Source organism: Asterias amurensis, chromosome 1, assembly GCF_032118995.1.
Source record: "Asterias amurensis chromosome 1, ASM3211899v1".
Lineage (NCBI taxonomy): Eukaryota > Metazoa > Echinodermata > Asteroidea > Forcipulatida > Asteriidae > Asterias > Asterias amurensis.
Window position 1 is genome coordinate 15,896,224 of NC_092648.1, and position 21,756 is coordinate 15,917,979.

A 21,756-nucleotide genomic window follows, 5' to 3' on the forward strand; every position below is an offset into this window, starting at 1 on the left:
ATTTGGCGTTTCATTCAGTACTAGATTATTTTAGACCTAGGCCTATATCCTAGTTGAGTACTAGTTTTCCAAAAAGACGGGTTGTTTTCTTTGCATTCCACTGTATAGCAGTATCTGACTGGTTGTGGATGGCAGAGGCGTAACCAGACATTTTCATGTTGTGGGGGGGGGGGATAACATACTTTAGGGGTAGGGGCTATATGTATCAAACCATTCATTTGTGCAATTTGTTTTTGGAAAGGGTGGTTCTGAATTGTGACAAAATTTTTGCCGCTTGTGTCGTTATCAAGGGGCCTTCCTCCATGGTTAATGAATCTAACCATGCATACCCCATATACCCCTCCACTCTCTGGTTACGCTCCGCCCCTAAAGTGGAAACGGATTATTTTTTAACGGTGAGGTGTGACAGCGCCCTCAAGTGGTAGTCGAATTCCCATGCATGCTGAATTATGTATTCAATAATAACATAAAAAGAATGGCTTCTAAAAGAGTTCTTGGAGTAATTTATCGAGTGTTTACACCTAGAGTTGCGGTTAGGTTGTCTATTTTGGGAACAGCTGTTGGTTGCACAATTCTGCTAAGGTAAGTGATAAAATATTGCAGATACTAGCGGCAAAAAGTTATCCAGAGAGTCGTACTGAAATTGTTGAAACTTTCTGAATTTTAATTAATTTTAATGATAAGACATGTGGTACTGACTGTGTGAGACAACTTCTGCATTGAAATTATAATTTGAAGGTTCTTGGCTTGTCCTATTTCCTCCCTCCATGGTTTACCAGGTCATTTATGGTTAAGTTCTCTTTTGCTGAGAGTCCTTTGCTACACGTCCATTATTAATTAAATAAAGAAGTATGAATGTACAGTTCACCATCATTCAATTATTAAAAACTCTGTTTCAGCATGGAGGTTTTAGCATATATGGTGCAGAATCATTCATCGTCTCCCCATTTGTTTTACCTGTTCATTCAATCATGTAGGAATTTCCTTCCCCCGTGGTTCAATCCACCAATTTATCCTATGTGTACTGTAGGACAGCTTACAAAATTGATTGAAATGATTGCATTCAAATTTGCCATGTAAACGTTTTTATGAGTAAAAAGGCCCTCCACCAATGTTCCATGATCATGATGATGAGTGAGGATTATTCATTCACGAGTATGGTAGAATCATAATTGACCTGTAAAAAAATCAGGGATAAGATATTGAAATCCTTCTTTAGAAGCACATCAAGTAGAAAATAGAGATGGCCGCAGTATACTCCTAGAACTATTTCGGTTTCGTCCGGCTATCGTCTCCCGTAACGGGAGACAATAGCCGGACGAAACCGAAATAGTTCTAGGAGTAGCCGCAGTACTGGCCTGTTATGCTGATATTGTCTTCATTCAATCATTTGTTATTATTAAGTGCAGAGACTACTTCGGTGGCGCAGTTTGTAAAAGTGAAAATCGTCTTGATGGAAAGACTGTCATCATTACTGGTGCTAACTGTGGAATCGGGAAGGAAACAGCAAAAGATCTGGCAAGAAGAGGTAAAGTTAAAATCATAAACAAATTTATTCTCTGTTACTTTACTGCAGTCTCGTAGGATGCCCCAGGTCATAAAGCTACTTAGTTTCTTGAACACAGCTGTGAGGTTGAGGAGTCATCTATTTCAAGATTCAGGATTTACAACGAATCTTATTGCCTAAATGAAATATATACATGTATGCATATATCGGCCTCAGCTAGAGGTCAAAAGAAGGTTGCTCATTGGCTGATCGTATCAGCCGCACATACATAGATGTGCTTTTTCATTGTGTCATCATCATTTTACCTCTAAGATCTAGATAATGACATGATGAATCAATGCAAAGGGTTCAGATTGTTATTTGAGCTTTTCAATATTTTTTAGTGGATTACGCATAGCATAATAAATTAGAATTCACAACTCTGGGAGATTAAGTGAATTTGGAAATAAAGCTACTTGTTTGTTTGAAAAGGAAGTTCTTTCAGGCTGTTAAAAGTTCTATAATCTATACTTATATCAAACAAAACTTACTTATGGGATGTCTGTAATGAAAAAGATGTTTCTTTGTTTCCTTGTGGCAAGGTGGTCATGTGATTCTTGCCTGTAGAGATGAGAAGAAAGCAGAAAAAGCCAGGAGGGAGATCGTCGATGATACAGGAAACCAAGATGTTGTAGTCAGGAAACTAGACCTGGCTTCACTCAAATCAATCAGGGAGTTTGCTCAACAGATAAATGCAGGTAAAGTCTTTGTAAGTCTTACACTCAAACCGGTGCTCTGCTGATCAGAAACAGAGTTTTGTGTGGGCACATCTAGACTAATTTGAGTGAGATACAAAATTTTGACAATTATTATTTTGAACTTGCGTAAACGTTCAGAGATATGACATTTTTGTAAATATTTAAATTGATTGGTTTTTGTTTGTTTTTGTTTCAGAGGAGTCAAATTTACATGTACTTATCAACAATGCTGGTATTATGAGGTGTCCATACTTGCAGACAGAAGATGGCTTTGAAATGCAGTTTGGAGTTAACCATTTAGGTATGTCCATCATTCAATGCACCCTCGATATATTTGATGACTAGAGGTGTGTCTGGGTGGGTTTGAATATCCTCTGAATCTGATCTTGTTGCGTTTCAGGAATTTATACTTTCCAGAATTATTTAAGTTGTGCCGATTTGTTTGCAACGACTGAAACTTGGCTTGTTGCGAACTTGGAAACATATTTTATTAGTTTACATCTTCTTTTTTTGAACAACCTTATTCTTAATTCTTTGAGTGCACGTACTGTTTTTTGTTGACCGCATTCACAACGTTTTGGTACAGCTGAGGCATGCTGAGGGGACACTAGTTTGTGCTCTCTAGACAACAACAATGGCAACGAGCTCCCCGTTCTCTGTTTTAATTCCATGGTCTGATCTCAACATACAACCTTACCGCTCTGATGACCAGTAATTGTTCCTTTTATTCCCACCACAGGTCATTTCTATCTTACAAATCTCCTCCTGGATAAGATGAAAAGTTCATCTCCTAGTCGAATAATTAATGTGTCTTCACTAGCCCATACTACTGGGGATATAGACTTTAACAATCTCAACAGTGAGTCGGAGTACAGGACCGCCGATGCCTACTCGGATAGCAAACTGGCTAATATACTCTTCACGCATGAGCTCAGCAAAAGACTTCAAGGTGAGTTGTCACTTTGTATTGTAGATCTACAAGCATGACAAAGTTCCTCAAGACATAGTTTTGACCACATTAGTGATATTTGGCTCCCACTCTTCCCAACTAATGGATCTCCTATATCCACCATTACATCCCCTACTCCTTAGACTTGGGTCATCTATACCCTCAGTCTCCTCTAGGTTCCCTCGTTCCCTGTGCTTGCCACCAACTGATTCAGTTCAGTGAGCACACACTCCCTACCCACTCTAACCCCTACCCTTAGCCTTGGGTCATCTATACCCTCAGTCTCTGCTAGGTTCCCTCGTTCCCTGTGCTTGCCACCAACTGATTCAGTTCAGTGAGCACACACTCCCTACCCACTCTAACCCCTACCCTTAGCCTTGGGTCATCTATACCCTCAGTCTCCTCTAGGTTCCCTCGTTCCCTGTGCTTGCCACCAACTGATTCAGTTCAGTGAGTACACACTTGCTGCTCACTCTAACCCCTACCCCTTAGGCTTGGGTCATCTATACCCTCAGTCTCCTCTAGGTTCCCTCTCCTTCACTGTGCTTGTCAACAACTGATTCAGTTCAGTGAGTACACACTCCCTACCCACTCTAACCCCTACCCTTAGCCTTTGGTCATCTATATCCTCAGTCTCCTCTAGGTTCCCTTGTCCCTGTGCTTGCCACCAACTGATTCAGTTCAGTGAGCACACACTCCCTACCCACTCTAACCCCTACCCTTAGCCTTGGGTCATCTATACCCTCAGTCTCTGCTAGGTTCCCTCGTTCCCTGTGCTTGCCACCAACTGATTCAGTTCAGTGAGCACACACTCCCTACCCACTCTAACCCCTACCCTTAGCCTTGGGTCATCTATACCCTCAGTCTCTGCTAGGTTCCCTCGTTCCCTGTGCTTGCCACCAACTGATTCAGTTCAGTGAGCACACACTCCCTACCCACTCTAACCCCTACCCTTAGCCTTGGGTCATCTATACCCTCAGTCTCCTCTAGGTTCCCTCGTTCCCTGTGCTTGCCACCAACTGATTCAGTTCAGTGAGTACACACTTGCTGCTCACTCTAACCCCTACCCCTTAGGCTTGGGTCATCTATACCCTCAGTCTCCTCTAGGTTCCCTCTCCTTCACTGTGCTTGTCAACAACTGATTCAGTTCAGTGAGTACACACTCCCTACCCACTCTAACCCCTACCCTTAGCCTTTGGTCATCTATATCCTCAGTCTCCTCTAGGTTCCCTTGTCCCTGTGCTTGTCAACAACTGATTCAGTTCAGTGAGCACACACTCCCTACCCAATCTAACCCCTTAGCCTTGGGTCATCTATACCCTCAGTCTCCTCTAGGTTTCCTCTTCTTCACTGTGCTTGTCAACAACTGATTCAGTTCAGTGAGCACACACTCCCTACCCACTCTAACCCCTACCCTTAGCCTTGGGTCATCTATACCCTCAGTCTCCTCTAGGTTCCCTCGTTCCCTGTGCTTGCCACCAACTGATTCAGTTCAGTGAGTACACACTTGCTGCTCACTCTAACCCCTACCCCTTAGGCTTGGGTCATCTATACCCTCAGTCTCCTCTAGGTTCCCTCTCCTTCACTGTGCTTGTCAACAACTGATTCAGTTCAGTGAGTACACACTTGCTGCTCACTCTAACCCCTACCCTTAGCCTTGGGTCATCTACATCCTCAGTCTCCTCTAGGTTCCCTTGTCCCTGTGCTTGTCAACAACTGATTCAGTTCAGTGAGCACACACTCCCTACCCACTCTAACCCCTTAGCCTTGGGTCATCTATACCCTCAGTCTCCTCTAGGTTTCCTCTTCTTCCCTGTGCTTGTCAACAACTGATTCAGTTTCGTGAGAACACCTTCCCTTCCCACAGGGTATGTTTCCTTGTACCCCAGGGTGTAAACTACCTTGATCATTCCCACCATTAGTCATTTCCACCGCCTTGTAGTATATCACCTCGGGTATGAGGTTGTAATTATAAGGCAAATATTTCTGTCAATGACTGCTGCTTTCACCACTACGTCTGCTTTTTACCCCCCAATATCCTTGTAAGAATGTCGGAAGGTGACAACAGGTGGCCTCCAACACATTACCACATACACCCTTTATAACAAAACATTTGTCTCCCGAACCTCCGATTATCTACTCCGCGACAGTAGAATAAAGCAAGACAGTTCTCTAAGAACAAACTCTACCTGGCAAGTAGATACACACATGGTGTTACCGCAAACCAAATACACATTGATACCTCACCATGCAATGCCTAAAATCCTATAAAACATTTGTTGCAATCATGCTGTGGTGTTTTGTACACTCAAGGCGCAGCCGGTCTTGGGTTTGAATCTCACCTCCGTAGTCAGGGTTTTTTCAACTGAAGGACACGGGGAAACAAGTGTAATGGTATAACAAAAAATAATATTCATTATCCTGATGCAATTTCTACAGCAATTATAATTGATCTTGGGGTTTGTTTTTTTCAGGAACTGGAGTGACTGCCAATTCCCTCCACCCGGGCGTAGTCAAGACCCAAATTGGGCGATTTACCGGGTTATACCAATCAGGGTTCTCAGCATTCATCCTTGGCCCCATATTCTGGTTATGTGTCAAGACACCCAAGCAGGGTGCTCAGACCAGTGTCCACTGTGCAGTCGACAGCGAGCTGGAAAACGTATCGGGGAAATATTTCAGGTAATGGATTACACATGTATTGATGTTTAAACCTAACTGTGTGAAATGGATACCTTTGGTTTTTGGAGAGGCTTGATTGTTTTAATTCTATGTAATTGTAGAGTTATAAAAATGAAGTTAGTCTGTGAAAATTTTGTTTCGAAGGTGTAGCGTTTTTTGAGATCTTGACGAAAAATCCGGAGTGGTTATAATATCCATGCAGGAAGAATAATCCAAAGTTGGAATACACAATCTGAGAAAAGTATCTGACAGAAGCATTTCTCGATTCAAATTTTAGGCATAAAATCAAATCTTTATCCATAACCACATTGCTTTGAAGTGAAATGATTCTCAAAATGCTTTATGCTATCAAAAGCTAATGTGGTTCTAACCAAGTAAGATTTTTATACCATATTAATGATAGGAGTGATTACTTTAAGTATACCTTCCCTTTCAAGTGCTGTCTGTTTTTACTAGTTTGCATTTTATTCCACTCAAACCAACCGGACTTTTGTTCTAGTAAGGTTTGTGGAAGCACCATGTGAAAATCTCTTTTGAGTAGTGTTTTTTCTGAAAAGAACCGGTGGTTAACGACTCAACATGGACATTTGTAGATGCTTGACATTTGACATGTATCATCATTACTAATGTTATCTGCCATTGCTCTGGCAGTATTAACAATATTTTGAAAGACTAACTTTTTCCATCTTTAATCATTGCATGCAGTGACTGTGCCGAGAAAGCCTGTGGTCCCAAAGGCCTCGATGATGCAGTAGCCAAGAGATTATGGGAGGAAAGTGCCAGGCTAGTCGGACTCGATCAAAATGACAAAGAAGATGAGAAACAACAAATGCTGAGTACTACAGGAGAGGATAGTCAACAACAAGATAAGTCATGATAACGGCTGGTATGGAGACTAAGTTACTGTCTGAACTCTGACATCCATAGCCATTTAGAGGGGCATTTAAAAACTGCATGTGTTTTATGGTTGGTGCAGTTAGTGTGCTCCACTTTATATTATAGTAATTCATTGTTGATCTGAAATGCAAACTCAATTAAACCCATGTTGAGAAATCAAGAACACAAGTTTCCATTGTAACAACTTAACGTTGCTTAATTTGATAACCTTAATAGGCAGTAACTGTATTCAGGGATTAGAAATTTCAGACTTTTGTCTGAAGTTATACTTTTTATATCGGCCTGGTGAAGAAACCCAGCCATTATTTTTGTCCACAAAATATAGAGATCCTGCTCTTTGATCTACTTCTCTAGTGCTGAGAACACTGTTCCTAAAACCACTATGAAATCTAAACCCTAGGGGTTACTGAAAGCTGGAAATGCCACCATTTCAACTTCTTGTCTCCTAAAGTTTGGATCCTACTTTCATATTTGTTTTCGTCGGTAGTGACTCTCACCCCTGTGTAATGCAGAGAGGTCCTTCAAAGATCTTGCTAAGAGAGGCTAAAAATAGGGAATGGTAATTTATCTCGGTTGCGACCGCTAAAAACCTAAATGATGATGATGAAATCAATTCCAAATAGACCATTGTTCCCTCCTTGCCCGACTGAGTCAGGTAAATGCTTTGATTCTTGACGCTCTCCTTTCAGTGCTTCCTAAATATTCCTATGCAAACAGTTAACCAAAGACACTATATTATAATAATCAAAAATTAAAAAATTGAAGCTTGTATTTTACAATCACATTTTATTGAAATGCAAAGACCCACTCATTGAATATTCTTACAGTCATTTTTGGCTAGACAAATTAGCCCCTTAAAGCTATTAGTCTTGCTATAAAAAATCAGAGGTCATACGCTGGCTAGCAAATCCTTAGTAACTTTCAAAGATTTTGCGCATGCATACTTCAGGTTTCTATTCATTCTTTTGACAAAGATATTTAAAATAATTTATTTGACTTTGGAGTGTCAATTAGTTGCCATACCTAAATTTTGAGCGTTATTAAATATATTATAAGGAGTATAATCTCTCATAACAGGTCTTGAGAAAAGCTAGCTTTTGAAAAAACTATGAATGAAATTTGTGCTGTTATATAAATCTTATATAGTTTTTAATTTAGAAATAATAAATGAGATTTATTTCTGATGTGATCCAAGTCATGCAGCTGTTTGGAATTATTGTAAAACTTTTTACCATTAAATGAATGAGCCCTTCCATTTGGTAACAGTCAACACCAATATTAGAGGTCTTTTTGGTAAACAAGCAGTTTGCAACAGCTAGGCGTGCTTCTACCTCCTCCAAATGTCTCCTAACAATTGTTGTTGCCGAATGCTCCACGCCATTTTTATCTCAATGGGTCGCAACAACAGAGCCTTATTTTGACCATTATAACATTCATGTGCTTCCTCGCCCAAAACAATGTTTAAACCATGGTATGTAGGCTAGTCGGCCTTTGTCTAAAAAATACGTCCAGTATAATAGCTTTGATTTTGTCTGTTTGCAAATTGATTAAAAATGTTCAATCCATCGTGATGAACACCATAGCCAATTAATTGAGATTACTTTTCTCTTATCAAAAACAAAATTCCATATACATTTTTATATGTGGGTCATACTTTTCACGTAAATGCAAGACTGAAACAAATCACAGCTGAACAAGTTTTGAGATGTGCCCCCCTTTCTTCATATCAAAAGTTGAACAAAATCAGACAGAGCAATCTCGTTCATTGAGATTTTATGTGTTCTACAAATTGGGCAGTGTACAAATCTTGTCTTAAAATCATCCTCAGTGGCTCTTCTTGTAAACATTTTCAACACAGGTCGCATGTTTGATACATATCTCAGTTTGACTTCTCAGTAATTATCTAGATTTTTTTGTTTGTTTGCACTTATGCCTTGTCCCATTTGGACTTTTTTGTTGCTTCTGATTTCTGTGTGACAAACTTAGCGGTGTGTTTATTGTGGTGGACCAGATCCCATCTCTTCATCCAAGGCCCCATGATCGTTGTGTCAAACTCGTCATCAGTAGTCTGGTCATCGTCTACTTCCTGTCCAACAGAGAGAGGAACAAAAAAAGTGTAAAAGTGCAAATATTATGAATCGCGCAGATTAACTGTTACTTATAGATGTATCATGTAAAAGGCAAATCTACTGTTAGTGGGAATCAATGTCTGGTACCACTTATATGCCTCCACCAAACATTCAAAATGACAGGCCTACTGAGTTCGGCTCCAATCAAGTCGTTTAAGAACCTGTATCTAGAGAGGATTTCGACCCTAGGTGTGTGTGTCCTCCATTTTGTATTAATGACACTGGACACCTTTGGTAATTTTCATTCAACAGCTCTCCATTGATCGTTAACAAGTAAGTTTTTATGCTAACAGTGATTACCAGAGTGTCCAGTGCCTTTAACATGGGCTGTTTGAAGTTGATTTAAAAGAGGTTTCTATCACTCTCAGATCAAATTTCTACACAATTCACTGTACAGGAAGGGGTGGGGGGGGGAGTGGGGAGGGTCTTTCTAAATTTGGCAGGACAGAGTATTTACGCCATTAGACAAAGTGTAAAGTAAACCAGGAGAAGTGAAGAGAGATTTCTTTATTACCGGAATATCGAGAGTTGAATCCTTTGCTTTCACGTGTCTGTCTACTTTATCAAAGGATTCAAAGTCGACCAGGTGATTTGGATCTGTGGACGATCTCATTAACACAGAGTCTTTTATGCCGTAGAAACCATTGGGTTTATCCGGACGCTGCCATCTTAGGTCCACACTCCAACGCACTTCGTCTGACATGTTATCCAAACTGAATTGTACAAGTTGTAAAAGGAAAAACGCTATTAGTATAACATCAGTCAAATAAGGGCCGAAATCATCTCTTAGTATTGTCATCAAAAGTTAGATCAGGCATGATACTTCCTGGAGGACACCCTGGTCATTGCCTTGGTGCCCTTCAAATCCTACTGTAGAAATTTGCAATGTCCTCAGAGGGTGCCCTTGCCCTTTCAAAAAGAAAGCATACAGGCCTGTAATATTGACAAGGTCTCTGAGGCAAACTTTATTAGAAAACAATTTTAGAAAACAATAATTATTTGGGAATTCATGACATACCTACGGTGTGGTATCGCGTTGTTCATGAGGAGAACGCTGCCGTATTTCATCTCCATGGTAACCGCATCTTTGACATCAACTCCCAGTGATGTTTTCATTTCCTCATCATCTTTGACTTGTACGTACCATGTGCCTCCAACACAGCAGGTATGGGTCGCTGTCACTCCGCGTAAGTGACCGCGAGGAATAACCTGATCAGGTAGATTGTGAGTTACTATCATTATTATTTAATTAATAGTGGTTTGGTATCTGAAATATAAAAAGTTGCATTCCCTTAAGTGGATGGCTTGGCTGTGGCTTCCTGGGTTTTATCGTAAACTTGGGTGTGATCTCTGGCTACACAGCAGTCATTGGTTGTATGGCTTCTGACTGGCCCCCCCGAACATTATTGACAAAATAGTGAGACAGCCAACACATATGACTAGATGGCTCTTATCAATTTTGCTTGGTTCAACCCCAGATCATTATTGTTGTATATTTTAAAAGCTTCTTGCTCAAGGAAGGACACAAGTGCCTCGACTGGGACTCAAACCCATACCCTGCTAGTTAGTTATTTCCAATGAACAAAATGATGACACATGAACACCATGACTATGAGTTTTCGTTTTCAAGCAGGAATATAAATTTCAGCCTGAAACGAGGGTCTTTAGAAAGCATCTTTTTGTATATTCCCCATTGGAGGGAATAATAATTATGTGAAATTTATTTCCGACCTGCATGCATCCATTGTTTTGGTTGACATCCAGGAGTGGGATCCAAGCTGTAGGTTGAAGGACATGAAGAGCCTCGGGGTCCAGGTAGGCGTTATCTGCAAGGTGGAAATAATTTTCATGTAAAATTAGAAAATTTACCTTGAAAAATTGTTACATTTATTGATAAGCTTTAATGTGATAGTTTCAATATTTCTAAAACTGTTATTTTTTTAAATTCATTCAGGCCTACATGTAGAGGCACATTTATTTGAACCATTCAGTTTCTTTTAAAAATGGTAAATGGCTGAACAAGAGTGCTTATAGGGGCTTTTAAAGAAAACAAAACATACATAAACTATAGTTTTAATTGACCAGAAGTGCCCCTAGCAAAAAAAGTGCAGCACCCGGCTTGTGCCCCCTTGAACATTTCGTCGCACGTTTAAAAAAAATAGGTTTAATATCTACCGAGTCTTGATATAACCACAAAAATGAGGAAAGAATTAACTTGTACCTTGATGCCATGGCACAGTTGATTGCTCATGCCTCGGTGTCTGTTTGAAAAATCAACAGGGAAAAACAAACGACGATTTAGCGATCATGGCGGGAAAAACACAAAAAATTATTATACACGTGTGTTACATTTAGGTGGGTGAACGTACTTTGTCCAAGCAGATGAAGGTAGACCATCATGTTTTTAGGAGTACGGCAAAATAAAAAAGGGAACAATAAGATCAATGCGTATTACGCATTGGTAAAATTTTGACGTGACTGCCTTACCTTGACGCGGAGATTCCACACTGGATGTCCAGCTATATCCGGACCAATCAACTGCTCTATCACATTTAACAGCCGCCCATTGGCCCACAGGTCGCGGAAACTCTGAATAATGAGCAAATCAGGGACAAGGCCAAAAGTATTATAAGAGTGTTGACCCGAAATTAAGATAATAGATTGATTTGTTTGGTATTAATACAACGTGAACAAAATGTGAACAGCAAAAACTGCTGGAATTATAGATTGGCTTGGAGCTGGGTGCCTCGTGCAACTATACACATTTTGTTTTGATGTTTTGGGGCACATTGAGATTTCTCTCACGAGAATGTTTTTAAAAGTTGATCAAAACAACACTTTGCAAGAAATCGATTTAAGCACTCCAAACAGTGTAACTTCTACTTACGACTTAATCTTTTACTGAAATTAGCTGTTAACTAAGTGAACTATAAGATTCCACCTCTCTAAATATCCAATAGTTATTTTATTATAATTTGTATTATTTTGTACCCGTTATGATGGTATTTGTAATTATACCTGTGGTAAGTATCCAAGCTTATGAAGTAGAACTGCAGCTCCCGGGAACTGTTTGTCGATCAGTGTAATTCGATGAAACAAATCGGCATCGCTACATTTGTCTTGATCAAGATAAAAAGCAAATCATAATCACTCATATAGAAATAACTCCTGCCATTCCAAGGTTTGCGCTTGTACCCAGTGTTGTACCCACGACCAGAATAACACGTCATTGTTAGGATTGCAGCTATTTTTAAAATAAAATTGTTCGTCCATCTATTGTATTTATTTGTTTTAATAAGTTTTTTTTTGAAGAGTTTTCCCACCGAGTGCGACTGTTGTGAAAAAAAGCTTTTAAACTCTCTTATAGAGTAATGAGGGTGAAAATTTCACTCTCTCGTCCGAGTGGTTTCGCTCTTTTAAGGCTGAAAGCCAACTTTTAGTCGCTCTTTGAAATTGGAACGAGTTGAAAGTACCCTTTCACTATAAAAAGCGTTCGAAATGTTTGAAACTCTGTGAACGAACAAAAATTTGACTCCACGAAGTGGCGTACCGTGTTAGCTCAGGAAAACCGTGCAATTTCGAAGCATATTATTTTTGTGTGGATCATTGTATTCTACTTTTAAAACATCTTATAACCAACAAACAATTTCAAACGCTTTTCATAGACCAACTCGCCCGATCCAAGGCAACGTGTCCCTTTAACGTCAACTATCAGCTACTATATAATACACATAATACAAATTTATTTATACTGCGCCAATTCCAGGCAAACCAGTTCAAAGGCGCATGACAATGAACGATGAAAATATTAAACCATTCAACCATCTAGGAAGTAAACAATAAACTATAAAAATACACAGTGTTTAAAGTGCAGAGAACCATAAATTAGAAAAAAGAGAAGACCAAAATTAAAAGCTCAAAGTGAGGGAATGCAACACAGATCAAAAGCGCAATGAACAATAAAAAGTTTACAAAAATTGGTTATAGCTAAACAAAAAAAAAATGTATAGTTCTGTTGTCTGTTCATCTATTGTTATCTGAATGTTTACAGACAGGAGTGCTCTAACCTTTGATCTTGCCAGCCACGTAAAGTTTGTTGACCAGTGTATCAACACCTTCTGCTATGCCTGTCCGCACTGGTTCCAAATCGGCAGGTTGAAAGAAATCCCGCAGCAAAAGATAACCCTACAATCGGTGGAAATGGGTACAAAAGTAACATTCAAAACGAACACAGAGATACGGACGGGTAAAAATAGGGGATATATATTTTGAGAACTGTGGCTTGAGCCCAATGTGCAAATTAATGATTAGACTTTACAGAGGTGTAAGTTTGGGCAGTGCTTTTGTTTTGTTTTAATAACAATATTCAGCTTTGCACTGCACTTTATTTCAGTGTGAACGGCGGCATGACATTATTATTTTGCACGCTGTTAGGCCTAATGGTTGAGTTAATTTCTTACCTCTTCAAAGTAAAATTTGAGCTGTTTCTTGGTCAACTGTCCCGGTTTGTTTGCCTCTGGTTGCGGCGGGATGGTGGAGTACAGCTCCGGTTCTGCCTCCTGCCTCTCCCCTGGTTTAGGCTTCTTGTTGGAACCCTCCCCTTTCGAACTCCGACCTGGCCGCTTTTTCGTGGACGACATTATTATGTAGTCCTCGAGTGGGCCAACGTACCTCTGGACATAGGCTGACCTTGGTCCTAACTGCAATCACAAATTAATAGACCGACAATTTGGTATCAAAGCTCTGTCATTTCTCTACGTCATCGATAGTGACGACAAACTTTGACTTTGATCCTCTCCAGCTTACAGCTGACTTTGTGTCAATATAAATTCTGGCGTAACCGCCCATAAACAAGGTGGATTTTAATATAGATGGGCCGGGCCTACACTAATTAATAACAATAGTAACCAGTTTCTTAATAGTGCTTTTCGCATCGAAGGGCGTCTCATAGCGCTTCGAACGCCCCTGGTCTGATGGGCCTTCATTCCATAAACCATCTCAGCTCCCTGCTAGGAGTATACTGCTTATGTGCAACTTCGCGCTACTCGACAATCTCTGCCCTCCGATCACAGGTACCCATTAATTTTACCCCTGGGTGGAGAGAAGCAATAATATTAATTTGGTTCAGTGTCGTGCTCAGGGACACAAGTGTCACGACCGGGATTTGAACCCATGCTCTTATGGCCACGACACCCGTTGGCCGGTGTCAGATGCAATTGTGTCCGCCATGCAATACTATCCGCTACGGACACTTTTGCATATGCAATCGTGTTCGGGGCTATGCTGACGGTTTTAAAGATACGATTTCTTATGAAGTTTGACAACGTTTTGCCCTTTCATGTTTCTGCTTGTCATTGTTACAATTAATTATGCAGTCTAATTCCTATTAACGTGCCGTTTCTTCAGTACACATTGGTCGGCTTTAGAGCCTTACAGTCATGATGTTTGAAGGGGGAGCACATAATATACCGGCCGTTCAAAAGGCACTGCGGACGAATTCAGTGAAACAAAACTGAACGTTTTTGTTTTAAATTCTGAACATGTGCTTATAAAAATTGTATTGTTCCCAATAGTTTATTTATTTTTTGCATTTGGAAAAGATAAGGATCTCTGTGTTTTCAGACCAGGAAAATAGAAAATAGAGTGTAAAGGTCTACTGTGGATTATTGTAAAATCTTGATTAACATTGAGAAGTCGACTTTTGGGTGTAAAAATGGGATTTGTCACCGGTCATCACCAACGGCCCACAATAAAGTTGCCGTCCCGGCTGCTGGCGTTAACAATTTATTCAAAAGAGGGCGCTACCATATGAAATTGGGGGGCGGGGCGTGAAATGGGCACTTACCTCTCCTGTATTTTATTGAACTCCACTAATGCCTAAATTGACATTATTATTATAAACTTGACACCTAATCGTCTCAATCCCCTATAGTATAGGTCCTGCCGATACACTCCGGACTAGTGTAAAATTAACTTCGAAAACGTTTGAAAATCTACAAAAATCAATCAGATGGTCAGGATACGCCTCACCCTCACTAGTCTCCTGTCTAGTCTGCTATTACTCTGCAAATAGGTCCATTTTTTTCAGGGCCCAAGTCATCCAAAGTGCTTCAAATGTGGACAGACTGACAGGCCACAATGTGCAACATTTTAACACTTAACCCCTTTGACTTGGCTCCCAATTTAAATATTTCTACTTTACCGAGTTGTGAGAGTTTGCTTGTGCGGATTCGCAGAAAGAAGTTTCCGGACACTATACACACACTCTTGAGGGCGCTAGTTTGTGCAGGAAATGGAATTGTAAACAGCGCGAGATGAGTTTTGTTCTTCAATTCCCTCTTCCTTTCCCTCATAACTAGAGTATTCCTTACTGATGTTGTTTTTGGTCAACCTTAAACATATCGTGACAAGTGTCACTGCGTCATCTAGGCTGTTGTTCAAACTCTATTGTCACCAGTGTCAGAGACGAGAGCACCTCGGTCAGCTGTCACTTCTGATTTCTGGCATTGAAGTTGCACTGTACAAAGTCACAGCTGCACAGTGCCACACACTGGCAGGCAGTCACTCACTAAGTGCTCAGGTTTGTTTTGTGACTTAGCTTGCCACTTGACAAGATGTCCAGAGATAAAGATTTAGAGCTCGCTCTTCAACTGCAGGCGCAGTTTGACCGCGAACATTTCTCAGGAAATCACCATGGCATCGTGGACTTGTCTGATGAATCTGATGACATTGCAAACAAAAATGACCCAAGTTTCAACTTCGGCAAAGTCGTCAGCAGAGGTTCGAGTGACGACGACTTGTCGAGGGGTGTTGGTGGAACAGAATCCATGTCCATAGTTGACAAACGCTGGGAACTTCTCGATCCAAGCCCGGACATGAGGGCCATGTTTTTAGAGTTTAATGATAAATACTTCTGGGGACGATTGGCTGGTGTGGAAGTGAGGTGGAGTCCAAGAATGACTCTGTAAGTAACTCCTGTCAATGTTTCAGTGACAATCAAAAGGACAAGTTTCATAAAGGAGAAATTAAAATTTCTTTAAGATGAAATTCCATTCCAAGCCTCGATTTCAAGGGGCACCAGAACATCTTAGTTATAACTACAAATTATCTTCTAAACTTCCATTGAATTTATATTTTAATTAAAGTTTAAAAAATATACAGAGGAAAAAACATGACTTAGTAGAAATGTCAATCCTCAGGCTTAGATGCTGATCTTATGAATTTTGTTGAATGGTAATATTAATTTTAAAGCTATTGTGATGGCTAACCTTCAATTTGTTTTAAAAGGTAATTCTTCAATTTGTTTATGTTTAACTTTAAAGCCTATTGTATTGTTTGGGTTCAGTTTGTTTTGGTTTGTTGTGTTTGTTCCATAAAATGTCAAAGAGTTTTCAGGCACATTCAAACTCTTAACCAACTCATATCTGTTGTTAAAAACACTGGACACTATTGGTAATTGTCAAAGACCAGTCTTCTCACTTGGTGTATCTCAACATATGCATGAAATAACAAACCTGTGAAAATTTACGCTCAATTGGTCATCGAAGCTGCAAAATAATGATGAAAGAAAAAAACACCCTTGTCACACAAAGTTGTGTGCTTTCAGATGCTTGATTTCGAGACCTCAAATTCTAAATCTGAGGTCTCACAATCAAATTCGTGGAAAATTACTTCTTTCTCGAAAACTACGTTACTTCAGAGGGAGCCGTTTCTCACAGTGTTTTTTACCATCAACAGCTCCCCATTACTTGTTACCAAGTAAGGTTTTATGCTTATTAAATTATTTTGAGTAAATTACCAATAGTGTCCACTGCCTTTAATATTGATGATTATATTTGAATATTTTCATCTAACTCCCACACAATGTGTAGGTGTGCTGGCCTGTGCTGTTATGAAGGACACGGTGGACTATGCTCCATTAGGTTGAGTTCGCCATTATTGAAGCTTAGACCAAGGAAAGATCTAGTGGAAACATTATTGGTATGTACATCATGGGAACATTCTAAATTAGCCAGGGTTGAAAAAGTTTATGGTTGGTGTCTACATTCGTTGAAATTGAAGAGAAAATTGTTCTCGGTGTCCAAATTCCTCACTTCCATTGACATCATTTCACAGCTATCTTAGAAAAAGGATACAAAAACAAAACGAAAGGGAACTGCACAGGTGGTGACAAGATGGATCAAAGTATTAAGCAGTTTTCCTTTGAGGTGTGTACTACAGTGATGTCATTTATAAAAAGGTCTAAAAATGTTCAAACTTCAAACCACATCTCAGGCTGTGGCTCAGGCTGCAGAGCCAGAGCCCAAACCTAAACCTAGATTCGGAAAAATGCAATTGGAGCATCCAAAGCAAAAGATGCCCATTTTAACACTTACATTTTCTGAAATAAAGTAATTTCGTTTTGAAACACTCGGTAATTGTGAGTTAAGTAACTATACCTGTAAACACATAGCCTCAGAGTGCAAAATGTATAGATACATTGTATAATGAGTAACACAATTATTATTTTTTTTACAGCATGAAATGATCCATGCCTACCTGTTTGTGACAGCGAATAATAAGGTAAGGCATTGTCCTCAGTAACTGTTATATTAAGGTCATGTCACATGAGGCAATTTACAGGCAACCAGTTCAGCCGTCGATTTCACCAAATTCTTCTTAACTTTGGATTAATCCTAGGACTTCAAAATACGTATCCAAATACGTAGGCTGAACTGAACCCATCCTAAGTTAGGACGGGTTAATCGTCCTAACTAGAGATAGGATTGATCCTAGCGTTTCGTGAAATCGGCTGCAGGGCAATGAAAATTCAATAATATTTCAGTTCTCCCATTACTTTCTTGGGGATGTGAGCTACAGCTGAAAGAATGTTTCTTGTGCCGATAAATTATTTCCTTGTGCATACAGTGCAGTTGTTTGCCTCCAAGTTGCCCTGATGACTGGCCCAGTACCGGTTACAGGCATTGATTTGCCATTTCCCTCTTTACTGAATGCACCCAAATCAATTCAAGCCAGTGGATAATCTTTTAATAATTTGGGTTGGTTTGTAGGGTAAACATTTGTTTTTAGAACTACAGATATCACAAGTCTTGTGTGCTTATTTGAACAGAAAAATGTGATATTTTGTTTCCTTTACACCAAGCAATAAATAGATGAACACAAAATTCCCCAAAAAGTTTTAATCTGCATGAGACATGCTCTTTCTATTATGTAAAATGAGTAATTTGAACACTTGTGAGTTTATAGTGGGTTTTGATTTCTATTTTTGTGCTTTTGAAGGATCATGATGGCCATGGACCTGAGTTCTGCAAACACATGAACCGGTTAAATAAATCAACTGGAACCAGCATCTCGGTGAGTTTCTGTTACTGGTAACCCAAAGAGCTGTCTGAGTGAAAATTATAGGATTATCAAACCTTAAGTGTACCTAACTTATAATATTATTTACCCTAGCTGTGTTCTGGGCCGTTTGAATTGGTCTTATTTATAGCCCATTTGTGTTTGTTAATACACGGCGATGACCTTAAAATGGCATTTGTGAAAGGTCAAGTTGAGAATAAGTGTGGGGAATCGGCTTTGAACTTCTGCATTCTAAAAAAGGGAGTAACAGCTTATAAAATTGCGTGGCTTTACACATATTAAATACAGTGTACACTTCTAAGGTTAATGGTCAAACATCACAGTGTGTACACTTTTAGGTTGTTCCCACCATTCCAATTGAATATGTCCATTAATATTTGGGACGAGACTTTGTATGCTCCTTATGTCGTGTAAAGTTCATTTTAATAGAGGTCTTGATAAACCAACAAATATGTACATTTTACAACTTAATTATTAAGCTGAATTTTTTTTTGACAGATTTATCACAACTTCCATGATGAGGTGGATGTGTATCGTCAACATTGGTGGCGCTGTGACGGCCCTTGCCAGAAACGACCCCCCTACTACGGCATGGTGCGAAGAGCCATGAACAGAGCACCCTCTGCAAGAGACCCCTGGTGGGCGGGGCATAAGAGCACATGTGGGGGATCGTACACCAAGGTCAAGGAACCCGAAGGGTATGGAGTCAAGAAAGGAACAAAAAGGAAGAAGGAGGACCCAGATAATAGTTGCAGTGGAAATGGTGAGGAACTGGATAAGAGCAACATCCTCCTGTTCTGGTTTATCACTTGATTATTAAAAGGAAAAAGTTGCACCCCGTTATGGTGATCTCCTTAACGCCACTTCTCTGGCTGTATCGTAGCTTGCGAGTGATCCCTGGCTTTACAGTTGTATAAGGATGTATGACTTCCACAAACAATGATATTGACACAACAGGAAGACCTGTTCAAATTGTTTTATTTTTTAAAACAAGTTACTCAAATAACAGCAAATTATAACATTATTAGACCAGTCCAAACTATTATATGAATTATTTGTCTTGCTGGTGCAGCAGCCTTAAAAAAAAGTCCATGATTTTGTATGTGAATTTCATTTTAACTGCCATGAAGTAAGTTACTGGTTAACGAGACCGAACTTTCTCCAAATGCAGCGTATGTTTGTTTTGAATATCAACTACTTGCCTAGATCATGGAGGTAGAAATAGATGCCTGGATGTGTCTTTGAGCAAAATACTGTCTTGGCCTAATTACTTTAAAGCGCCTCATCAATTTTGAAAATGATAATGCATTTACCAATCTTCAATTTTTATTTGCAGAAACAAAGAAGAGAGTGACAGAAGACGCCTCGGGCTTCCCAGGTAAAGGTCAGGCACTCGGGGGAAGCAGCACCACTTCAAGGCTCCTAACCAAAGACCAAAATACGCTGCACAAGTTCCTGAAGAAAACAGAAGTCAGTCCATCTTTGTCGTCTCACATCCCGTCGAGAACAAAGAGTCCGGAGAAAGACGAGCAGTCAGACTCTGGAAAAGAAAATCTCTTGAAAAGCTCGAGACTGAAAGCCCTGGCGGCAATATTTGACAGTGACTCTTCAGACGATGAGGATGTTGTAATTGTTAAGTTTGGCAATCCTCATCCTCAGAGCAATGAAAAGGACAAACCTGCCCTAGGTGCAACTCAACAACCGACTCATCGTTACAAAAACACTCCAAGTTCTTCATCTCCGAGCTTTTCTGCTCAAGGGAAACCCACTACCCTCTCTACACCAAGACTCTCAACGAACACCTCCAGCAAGCAACATGGGGCTTCAACGTCCAACAGCAACAGGGAGGCTTTGGATGACAAAGCTGCCAGAGGTATACACAAAGCTGCAACTCCACAGTCAACTCATCCTTACAAAAACTCTTCAAATTCTTCAAGCACTTCTAATCTAGGGAACTCCACAAGCCTCCCTACACCCAGACTCTCAACAAACTCATCTAACAAGCAACAGGGGGCTTCAACGTCCAACAGCAACAGGGAGGCTCGGGATGGCAAGAAGCAAGACTCTATTGTTGATGCTTTTGGCCGATTGAGAAAGAAATCGGGGAATTCGGAGGTAGCTAGTGGAACAAATCCATGGACCAATGAGGCCAAGAGAACTGACAAAAGTAACTCAACTGTTTCTAGAGGTGGTGTCTTGACTTTTGATACAGAAGTAGCTGCTGGAAGGCAGTCCACAGATGTGCATGATGGAGGGGGTATGGTAAAGTGTCCTGTATGCACCTGTGAGATACAGCAGTCCAAAATCAACCAACATCTTGACCAATGTCTTTCGTGATACAAGGTCACAGAAACACTTTCTCATAATCCTTTAAAAGTTGCAGCGCTTGCTTTTCTGTTGAAAGACCAACCGTTTGTGAATTTTTTCCCCAGAATTGAGACAGATGATGCTGTTTAAAGGCAGTGGACACTATTGGTAATTACTCAAAATGATTGTTAGCATAAAACCTTACTTGGTAACGAGTAATGGGGAGAGGTTGATGGTATAAAGCATTGTGAGAAACGGCTCCCTCTGAAGTGGAGTAATTTTCGAGAAAGAAGTAATTTTCAACGAATTTGATTTCGAGACCTCAGATTTAGAACTCGAGGTCTCGAAATCAAGCATCTGAAAGCACACAACTCCGTGTGACAAGGGTGTTTTTTTCTTTCATTAACACTCGCAACTTCGATGACCGATTGAGCTGAAATTTTCACAGGTTTTTTATTTTATGCATATGTTGAGATACACCAAGTGAGAAGACTCGTCTTTGACAATTACCTATAGTGTCCACTGCCTTTAAAAAGAAATAATAAACAGGTTGGTTGACCGGTTTCTTTGAATTGAAAAAACCCCCAACAACAAACAAACAAACAAACCTCTCATCCTTGTCTTGTGATATAATAATTAAATTATAAAGGAACATTTGGTTGACCGGTTTCTTCAAAATTTCACTATTTAATGATATTTTGTACACGAGTAGCTCTGGCAGTGCTCAATAACTGTTTTTAAAATCCCTTCAGACTAGTTCTAACCTGTAAAGTAAAGAATGCTTTAAGGTATTAAAGCTTCTTGCTCTTGTAAAAACCCTAGATGTTTTGAAAATGTTACCAGTTGAAATGATATATTACGATTTTAAAGTAGGGCTTTTTCAGATTAATAAATAAGCTATTTTTAAATGAATAATTTTGTCATTGTGTTTTTGAAGAGTACATTATTTGCCGATTCTAAAAATCTCCACACCATATCAAAATTATGCAACTATGTTTGTGATGGAAGAAGCATGCCTGTTTATTATGCGTCTAAGAGGAAATACTATATGCAACAGTCCTATCATTGGATCTCTATGGATTTGACGTTGGAATGAATGCTTTGGGACACAAACAATAAAACACAAATCATGCATCTTTTTCTACACAATCTTAATTAAATTCTTTATTAATAGCAAGTATCAAAACT

The 21,756-nt window shown here is 39.7% G+C and overlaps 3 protein-coding genes across 3 annotated transcripts; 2 read left to right on the top strand and 1 right to left on the bottom strand.

The window, feature by feature from the left end:
* Positions 1-454: 454 nt before the first annotated feature.
* Positions 455-6,752, top strand: LOC139947417 (retinol dehydrogenase 13-like). Its single transcript, XM_071945324.1, has 7 exons — positions 455-582; positions 1,410-1,528; positions 2,089-2,244; positions 2,441-2,545; positions 2,984-3,193; positions 5,668-5,875; positions 6,581-6,752. Exons 1-7 carry the CDS (start codon positions 476-478, stop codon positions 6,750-6,752), a joined length of 1,077 nt encoding a protein of 358 aa, XP_071801425.1. The 5' UTR covers positions 455-475.
* A 1,945-nt stretch (positions 6,753-8,697) lies between these two features.
* Positions 8,698-15,150, bottom strand: LOC139947407 (uncharacterized). Its single transcript, XM_071945313.1, has 10 exons — positions 15,104-15,150; positions 13,362-13,601; positions 12,969-13,086; positions 11,920-12,020; positions 11,389-11,490; positions 11,123-11,162; positions 10,633-10,727; positions 9,920-10,110; positions 9,416-9,614; positions 8,698-8,858 (listed from the first exon to the last, which is right to left on the bottom strand). The coding sequence occupies exons 2-10, from the start codon at positions 13,539-13,541 to the stop codon at positions 8,700-8,702; spliced, it is 1,185 nt and encodes a 394-aa protein (XP_071801414.1). The 5' UTR covers positions 13,542-13,601; positions 15,104-15,150; the 3' UTR covers positions 8,698-8,699.
* A 34-nt stretch (positions 15,151-15,184) lies between these two features.
* Positions 15,185-21,580, top strand: LOC139947386 (uncharacterized). The gene is made up of 6 exons (XM_071945293.1): positions 15,185-15,865; positions 16,773-16,881; positions 17,419-17,463; positions 18,181-18,255; positions 18,760-19,024; positions 19,598-21,580. The coding sequence occupies exons 1-6, from the start codon at positions 15,516-15,518 to the stop codon at positions 20,596-20,598; spliced, it is 1,845 nt and encodes a 614-aa protein (XP_071801394.1). The 5' UTR covers positions 15,185-15,515; the 3' UTR covers positions 20,599-21,580.
* Positions 21,581-21,756: the final 176 nt, after the last annotated feature.